General features: G+C 36.7%; 1 protein-coding gene across 1 annotated transcript in view; it reads right to left on the reverse strand.

Moving 5' to 3' along the window:
• Positions 1–9,035, reverse strand: part of hpse2 (heparanase 2) — a 44,048-nt gene extending 35,013 nt beyond the window's left edge. Inside the window, exons 1-3 of the mRNA XM_008321873.3 lie at positions 8,478–9,035; positions 5,720–5,874; positions 3,929–4,090 (exon numbers count right to left, since the gene is read on the reverse strand). Coding sequence (XP_008320095.1) covers positions 3,929–4,090; positions 5,720–5,874; positions 8,478–8,749 — 589 coding nt within the window. The 5' untranslated portion in view covers positions 8,750–9,035. The remainder of the gene's footprint in view (positions 1–3,928; positions 4,091–5,719; positions 5,875–8,477) is intronic.
• Between the last annotated feature and the right edge of the window lie 393 nt (positions 9,036–9,428).

The raw sequence follows: 9,428 nt of genomic DNA on the forward strand, positions 1-9,428 counted from the left end.
TAACAGGCTGTGAGGAGTCGTATCATAAATATTATGAAGACAGGAACGTTCTCCTGATGCTACAAGAAAATATGTTTGGATTTTCATATGAATTAAAAACAGGAATTTAAATTTACGGGCTCTTTGATGACAGCTGTGGCAGTTTGTTTTCATGATGGTTGTTTTTTTTCCTCAAAAGATTCACATGTTTTGTGAATTCCCTCTTCATGTGTTTGCTCTTTCTGTGCATCTGCTTCACAATCCTTCCTGTTTGGGACATGTCGTGAATTTTATGTCTGTTCTGTTTTGTTTTGCATTACAAAAAAGACAATGGTGTAGTAATAATGTAGTAAATATAGTGGATGTAATCTTAGATGAAATTTAGGAAAATAAATTGTTTTAAAATGTTTTTTCATATTTTGTTTTATAATCAAGTATGTGTCTTTATACATGGTTTTCAGAATTGTTACAGATGTATTTTAAAAACTAGAAATCAGCTGTCATGGATAGTCATGGACAAAGTTTAGTCAAAATGAAGATTAAAAAGAAATTAACGTAAAGGATATGATGTTTTGACAAGTAGGTTACAACTCCTTGGGATTAATTAATGGTCTCTCTGTGGGAACTGGTGTGCAAGAAGGGTCAAATTAGTGCCGCATTGAACTTCTAACCTCGTATCTTCTGTATAGTCCTTCTAATGTTTCCTTTCAGTGGCAACCTGCAGCTCAGGATGAGAGGCTCCTGACTGTGATTTCTGCATCTTCTCGTCAGTTCAAAGGCAAGGACTCAAACATTAGTGTTCAATGTGCTCCTAGCAATGTTGACTTAAACCTAACAACTGATTAGACACTGTAAACAGCAGAGTCACTTGAAACCATGCATGTGAGATCAGACTAAAAATGAGTGAGAGAGAGACAGAGAGAGAGAGAGAGAGAGAGAGAGAGAGAGCAGCTATAAATTCCATGAGATCCACAAGCCAATTCTTAAATCACCAAATAATACATTAATTATCAGTTATTTATTTAATAATTTGAAACCGAAGAATATGTAAAGTTGAGTAGCTCCTGCCCTTCTTCCTCATCGCCTTGTTATTTTGATATTCTGTTCCCTTTAGCTAATACAGGGCAGAAAATGTATATTGATATGAAGAACTGCTTCATTTGTTCTCACCAGCTTTTTCCTGAGAGCACATTCCAACATCTAAAGTTCTAAAGTTACACTGGCCGATATTAAGCAAAAGTTGCACATTTTGTTTATATATCTTTTACATCACCATTTCTATTCAAGCATGTAGGACCTATAGTAGCCTTCAGACATCAATAAATCAAGAACAAAATTAACCTTAACTGATTGCAAATCCAATTATCCTGTAAATAAAATGTTAAAACTTTTACTTTTTTCCGTCCAGCCAAACCTTATTTAAAAATCTAAGTTAGTGCTGCTTCTGTATGGATGATCTCTTTCTCTTATGCGAACAGACTGTATTCCAAATGAACACATCCTCTGTTCAGTATACAAACCAAAAAGAACTATTCGCTGAGGTTCAGTGAATAGTGTTGTTTTCCATGTACAAGAATGGGGGAAGTTATACTTCAACAATGGTATAACATTTAAAAAGAAATATGGGATTCGGTAAGAAATCAAACAGCTGCTTTCTAAAGATTCATTCCTCCACCTCCAATATCACCCTGTTTGTTTGTTCTGTCCTAAGATGTATAGCTCAAACACTGCATTGGAAGCATGTGGGCAGTCTTCATTACATTAAATTCCAATATAAACATTGGAACCAGGCTTTTTTGATTAAGAAGGAGGGGATGTTTTCAGCTGTGGAAGAAAAGGGAAGAAAGGACAAAGACGAGAACTGAAGATGTTTCCCTAATGGAGGGATGTTCTCCTGCAGTGAGACATGAAATGATGCTGACCATGACCTTGTCTGACCTCATGGTATTTTCCTCAACTTAATTCCCCTGCTCAGTGTGTGTGTGGGGAGGGTATGAGTGCACGCATGTTGGCTTGGACTGGCCCCATTATTGATGGGTCTAACAAGCCTTGGTCAAAGGTCAGACAGTGATGAGTGGAAAAGGATGAAGCAAGACTGTTAAAGACCTTTAAAACACCACCTGCACCACCTGCTTTCACACACTCACACTCACACTCACTCTCTCTCTCTCTCTCTCTCTCTCATACCCTCTTTCTCTTTTTCTTTCTCTCTCTCTCTCTCTCTACACCTCACACACACACACAGTGAATGTTGGCTGATTGTTCCCAGACCATATTTAAACAAATACCTATTGCCTCTGTATCCCTATTGCCCTCCACCACATGGATGGAAGGTCTTTGCAAAGATTCCAGTTTTAACGCCATATGCATAGTAGAAATATATTGTAAATAATTTACTTTTCCAAATCTTTTTGGCAGCTTCTGGACCTATTTTATTCAACAACTTGTCCAGTAAAGTTCTAAATGTAGGCAAAGCACTACATAATAAACCATTGTTTTGCAATTAATGTAATCATAGTAGCTGCACTTTCAATCTGTCAGACCCATGATTCCGAGGTCAAAGCTACCTGGAAGAATGATGTCCGGTAAGAATGACAAAACCTGCTTTAAAATAACACAAACACTTAGCATCTGTATTCCACTTCTACAACTGACACTTGTAACTATACTTCATCAAGTTATCAATACTTTCTTCACTGGGGCAAGGACATATCTATTAGGAGAAACCACAACTGTTGTTGTGATCTAATGCTCCTAACTTTAGTTATGTGTATTCCCATCTGTAAAACTCCAAATATTTAAATTTTAATTTAATTTGGCAAACAGCCTACTGAGGTAAAAAAAAAAACATTATAAAAAGCTACATCAGCATATTTAATCAACAGTAACTCATGGATACAGAAACTTTTATTGTGGCTCCATGGAGAGGACTAGAAGCCTCCTGGCCTCCATGCTGCAGCAGAGCAAAGTGGTAACATCCTCTATGTAGCAGGAAGCAGCAGGGTTTATGGGAAATGTGGTCTCAATTTTAAGAAACTTTAAGATTGTGCCACATGTGTGGGACAGAAGCTGCTCTTTTACACCTAGCATAGTTTGTTAGTATACAAAGGTTTTATTTTTAAGAATTCCAAAGGCGATACATTATTTTACCTGATTGCTTAAAGAAAGAAAATTGCCATCAGCTTACGCTTCACTCATGTTAAATTTATATGAGATTATTCTTCAAGGACTTGAGAACTCTTTATCAAAAGAACTACACACATAAATTAATATTTAAAAATTTGAAAATCTGTAGATCTGGTAAATTTAATTAATTTCAAAAAATCTGCTAAATAAGGAAACTTTGAGAATGTCGCTCATGTGACTTATATAATATTTAATTCATACTTTCTTCCATCCTAAATTGTGTGTTGATGACAGTTTTAACTGTCATTACACTAAGCAAACATTGTGGTTCAGTCAAAGCGCTAAAAGTTCTTTTTTCCATTTGCACAGTAAATAAAGAGTTCATCTTTGGAGGTCAAAACTGCAGATTTGACTGATTTTTAGTTCATGTAATATATTTTCCTAAAACTGGATTCATAGCAACCACGTTTCGTTTGTATATTTGGGTATTTCTTTTATATTTCTTGTTAACATTTTCATGTCTGTCAGTCATGCAGGTGAAAGAGAAGCCCACCCAAAACAAGGACTCAAGAGTTTGGTACAGACAAGTTTACAGTTAAACATGGATATGTCAGTGCTGTGTTTACTTGTCTCTGCTGCAGGGCCTCTCAATCCATCCCTGCATTTGTGCTTTACAAATTACATTTGTCATTGTGAAAGCTGATGGTTTACACTGGCATGCTTTGAACCCTGAATGAGTGCACAAATGCATGTGCACATATGTATCTGCATGTGAAGTTCAAACTGTGTGTGTGTGAATGTGTGTGTGTGTGTGATCTCCTACCTGTTATCGTGATGTTGCTGTAGATGTTGGACAGTTGCTCTTTGAGCAGTACAAGCTGTGTGCTGGCTGCCTTCTCCCTCTGCAGCTCCAGCATTATATCAGGATGGCTGGCTAGTTTGCAGCCCTTCTGTTTGTCCAGTGCAATGTCACTGCGAACTATATCTGCGGGACAGTTTAGACACAGGGAATAAAGTGAATGAAGACTTTTCTTTAACTAATTTATTTATTTTCTCCTGGCCCTGAAACAGCTAAGCCTGCATCTGGTTTTATTGTTGAAGGGTTATATGTTTACTTTAGACTCCCTCAAGATAATACAATTTGAAAATAAAGTAAACACAATATGACTTTAAAATAATTGTTGAGTCTCAAATATATCTGCCTGGTATATTTTGCTCACATGTATCAAAATAAAACGTATCACAAAAATAAAACATGACTATTGGCTTGTAACCAGGGTTGTCATGATCACGTTACTGTGAGAGCAAGACTTTACCAAAGGAAAGATTGGAACAGACTATTTCTTCTCATATAATTGTTTAAAATATACAATTTTTTAACTTTTAGAAATGTTAATATTAATTAAAATTCACCAAATAAAAATCAACATAAAGCAGAACTGTGACAAACATAGAAGTACTGTTATTATTCATCTGTTTCAAAATTACCAAATTCTGGTTAAAATAATCACCAAGAAACCGCTCCTTATAAAATATTATATAAAGTATATGGGTAATGACTGACGGCTACACTGCAGTGGTTTTGAACCCTGTGATTGGCTGATGTTCCGTCTTGTTTTCCTCATCTTGCACTACATTGTATTAAAATATGAATGCATTTTTAAAAATCTTTTGAGAGTAAATATATACTATATATATATATATATATATACGTACACACACTTTTCATCTTTTGAAAGCCATCTGCTTTCACAAGTTAGTTCTCTCAATACATTTTCTGAAAAATGTAGCCCAGCCAGATCATTTTTTTAACATGTGTCTGCTCTTAGTTTGGACACAGACACTGAGTCGAATAGAAAAAAAAACCTACTACTATTACTTTTTCTATTGTTATTGTTCTTGCAAGCTATGAACGTATACACATACACAGACACGCCATACAATATAGTACAGAATACAGTAATATCAATATCTACACATTGTGTTTTAAATTCACAATTGGATTTATATATTTAAATAATGTTTTAAAGATCCGCTCCAGTGTCAACATTTACTGTAGTAATGAGTGGGCTTTGGCCACTCATTACAAAAGGAGGGACAGATTTGGACCGTGGGTCATATCTTTGCCACCCCTTACACTGCCATTGTTTGCTACAAATTATTTATATAGCATACGTCTGGTGCTGTATATATAAAGAAGACATTTTGACTTTAACAGTGTCTATTCTATCATGGCGTCGTTATACATACAGGCGAATCATAAAACATGTAGTTGCACTTACTAGAAGACGTTCTTATTGTAGTTTGTGAATATCGGTTGATTAACTTTGAATTATTGTGTGACTGACATTGAACATTGTTTTGAACATTGTTTTCTGAGCACAATTAGATTTTTTTTTTTCATTACTAGCTAGCCGTTATAGCTGTTTGACATGTTCCTAACCGTTTTCAAACAAGTACAAACAAACTGGACGCCGAGTATTAAAACATAATATTTTGGCTAAATATTAAATTATTCACTGTAAAAAGGGACGTTGTTTATTTTTATATACCGTAACTCGAATTATGTCGTACACACACGAAAGAGAACAAAAGACAGCCTTTGCTGACATACCATCTTCGTAGTTCTTCAGGTAATAGTCTGGTCCCGGTCCTCTGAACTTAGCCAGGTTCTTCTGGTTGTTGAACTGCAGAAAATCTGTTCGTTTTCCCCCGAAACGAAGAAAAGCAGGCGCCAGGCCTCGGGCCAGGGTCACTAACCGCTTGGAGCTGAAGAAAGCACAATGTAGCAACAATAATAATCAAAACATGACAAAATTAATAAATATTTGAATAAACAAACATAATGAGTTTAACAGAAATCTGTACATGTAACATTTTCATACACACAAAAAGAACTGCGTGCCGTAAACCGTTAATTTTCTTAATAACTTTTTTAAAAACGAATATGAAAACTTTGAATTTTAAAACAATTACGCAGCAACAAAAGCTGTTTTTCATACCATAACAAAATGAAGAAATTGGATATAGTACTTCTAGCTACATGTTTTTCGGCCTTGACGTTGGTGAACTACTTAAACATCTACTTAAACATCTGTCAGCCGTTGGAAAACACTATCAGGAAGTCGCCACAGCAGGTACAGGAGGCTGTCACTTCGTAGGAATGGAGGGCAAGACGAACACACATGTGGAGCTTAACAATTTTAACCGATTTTTGTTAAACCTCCCACTCAGTTTAAATTGCAATGTGTTTATTTTTTTAAAAGCACGTAAAATAATAGGGGTTCCTCGTAACACTTTACTGCTGGGAGTGCTCTCTTCGACTGTACTCGTCGACCAGAACGAAGCCATTTCATTGTTTATAAATGTATTGTTCATTATTTGTTTGTGTTCATAACAATTTGGATTATGTATATTATAGGCAACAATAATACAGCTTCGGGTTGGATTCTGTTTAAAGGCTAAACCTACAACCAAGTGTTACTGTAGCATAAGGTCGTGCTCGTTTGTTTGAGCAAACGCGTTTTGCTGTCACTCTCTTTAAATCTGTGTTAAACTCTAGTGGCGTGTTGTAGACGCTAATAACCGGTTGTTATGATGTACTTGGGTTTGTTCTCATTTTAAAGCTAATTCTAAGGTCAGTTCCTTCCTAACTGCAGTGTGGGCCTACACTGTATGTCTGTCTGTCTGAAAAGTCGTTTGCAGGAGGGTTCGGTTGCAAGACATGTTTCTCCTATCGCGGGTCAAAACTGAGCAATGCAACTTCAAAAACGCTAGAATCAAGTCTCTGTGCTCAGTCAGCTTAGATTCAATTACTGGGAAGAAGAAACATCTTGCTGCAGATGTTTTTCTTCACTGGATCCTTACATTACTTATTCACTATAATGAAACCCCCCTATTTTATTTTATTTTGTGTCTCTAAATGATTATAAACCCATCTAGTCTTTGTTAAATGTCTTTCTTAAACTTATTTTATAAAATAACTTTTTATTTTTTGGATAAGTAGATTAATGATAAACTATTAAATATAAACACACTCCAAGTAGTATTTTTACTTTACCAGTTTTTCTTATTTTGTCTAAATAAAATTAAACAAATGTCTAACTTCATTTTTTGTTGCATCTTATAATAAAAAATGTTTATTCTATTTGTTGTGAATTTTTTTTCATTGCATAAATATCACGAGTAAGACTTTAAGATTTTAAATAAGTAATTAAAAATAAATTCCGCTCAGATACACTTTGTGTGCACTATGGAAAGCACATATTTATATGTGACAAAATTGTACTTTTCTATCTAGTTGAAAGAAGAAAAAAATCTTTAACGCTGTAAAATACTTGACCTTTTCTAGGTAAATACCGACGCAGTGTGTTTAGGAATACCAACGTCATGGTGAGGACTACCACAATCAAAACAAAAACTTTTACTATTCACTATGAAATAGTAAAAGTGAATAATTCCTTAAGAGGTTAACAAACCATACGAGTTAATGTGCACACTATACGACTAGTGAATACACTCCGTGGATGAAGGGAAAACACAACACGCAGTGTTCTGCAGAAAAAGAACAGTTTCTGGAACAGGTCATCTTCAGTAAATCATATTTGACACTCTCTGACAGTGATTTAGTTTGATTTTAAAACTGAAATAAACAATGCTGCTGCCTATTTTAAATCCAATCCAGCATCTGGTCGGTCACTACAGTCTGGACACTGCTGTTGTACACTTCAGTTATACAGAGAGACAGAGAGGGAGAAAAAAACCCTCCTTTACAAGTTATTTTAAGATTTGTATTTTTAAAAATGCCATATTTCATATGGTCAAAACGTGTGCGTGTTGTAGTCTGCACAGTGTCTCTGTGGAGAATTTCTCTCCCATTGTTCTGAGAAGTGGACTGAAGTTAATAGTTAGAAAAATGAATGAAAGTCAAAACCTCACCATGCTTTTTATATAAAAAGAAACAAAACATTAAAACAATGTGGCTGACGTGGGGCTCGGGCTTTTTTGTGGTTTCAAGGGAAGAAAATTAAAACCTCAAAACCAGATTTTAATAACTTGTGAAACAGACACGCAGCGCCGTGAACCAAACGCGTATGGGGCCCACAGTTTGTTTGCCCTAGACGAGGCGCGCTGTGTCTGTGTTCTTTGGTTGACAGCTTTTTATCCAAACTTTTGGATTGTGTCACTGTGCCTGTGGAAACAATTTACTGATGTGGATCCCTGCACTGTTGTGAGTGATAAGGACGCAGGCTGACTCCATTTATGATCATTTAGACAACGTGGCTGCGTGCGTAATGGATAAAAGAAAAGCACTCCATCGTGGAGCAGCGTTGCAGATCGTGCTCTTGTTATAGGTGGAAGCTCGATGGTACCTCAGAAAGTCCAGCCAGCCGTCCTTGATGATCGACGGATCGAGCTGCAAAGAGAGGAAGTTGTCGTTGAGGACTCTTATCGGACTGCGGGTGTTGACATCAAGCAGAACCAGCGTCCTCTCCATGAAGCCCGGCCGCTTCCCATCGGTTGCAGTTCTCTGATATGCGGAGGAAGAAGAGGAAGAAGAGAGCACCGACTGCACCATCAAAGCAGCTAAAGATGCCAACCAAATGGAGGTCCATGGGAACGCGCATCTTGGGGATTTGGGCATCTTCTTGGTCTAGGAAGCAGGAGGATCAGCGCGTTATGGAAAGAAAGCAGATTCCAAAAATAAAAAATTCAAAGCAAAAATATAGCTACATGAAATCTGTCCCTCTGGTAATGTTGAATGTTGGTCCTTTAGCTCGGTCTAATCGATCTGATCCTGTCTTCCTGTCTAGATGCCTCACCCCTCTGCCCCCCGCCCCTCTGAGTATTTTTGGGAGCAGCTTACAAGAACGCACGCCCCGAGCCTGCCTTCCCGGCTGTAAGAGCCAGAAGCTGGCAGGAGAGGAGAGGAGAGGAGGCAGCACCGCCCCTCCCAGGTTCTCTGAGGTATGAGGATAAGCGTCTCCGAAGACCTTTGCCCAATTTATGTCTACAAATGTCATCCAAGGCTCTGTCAGTGATTTATTTGCTACTTATGTTGTATGTAGTGTGTTTCGTATTTTAAAAATACTAAAAATATTTGTAAATATTTGTAAGGCGATGACAGGAATATAAGTTTCGTATAAATGTCTTGCTATATATCCATTGTTGATGGAGAGATTAAAGTTTTTCAAACAAATAAGTGATTGCACAAACGTGAGTTTAGATCTTTGTGATGGGGTGAAGATTCATAGGCATCAACATGGCAACGTACAATCTTTGTGTTTTACGCACTAGTTATTCAGTTTATAATTATAAATTAA

Source organism: Cynoglossus semilaevis, chromosome 12, assembly GCF_000523025.1.
Source record: "Cynoglossus semilaevis isolate Cse_v1.0 chromosome 12, Cse_v1.0, whole genome shotgun sequence".
NCBI lineage: Eukaryota > Metazoa > Chordata > Actinopteri > Pleuronectiformes > Cynoglossidae > Cynoglossus > Cynoglossus semilaevis.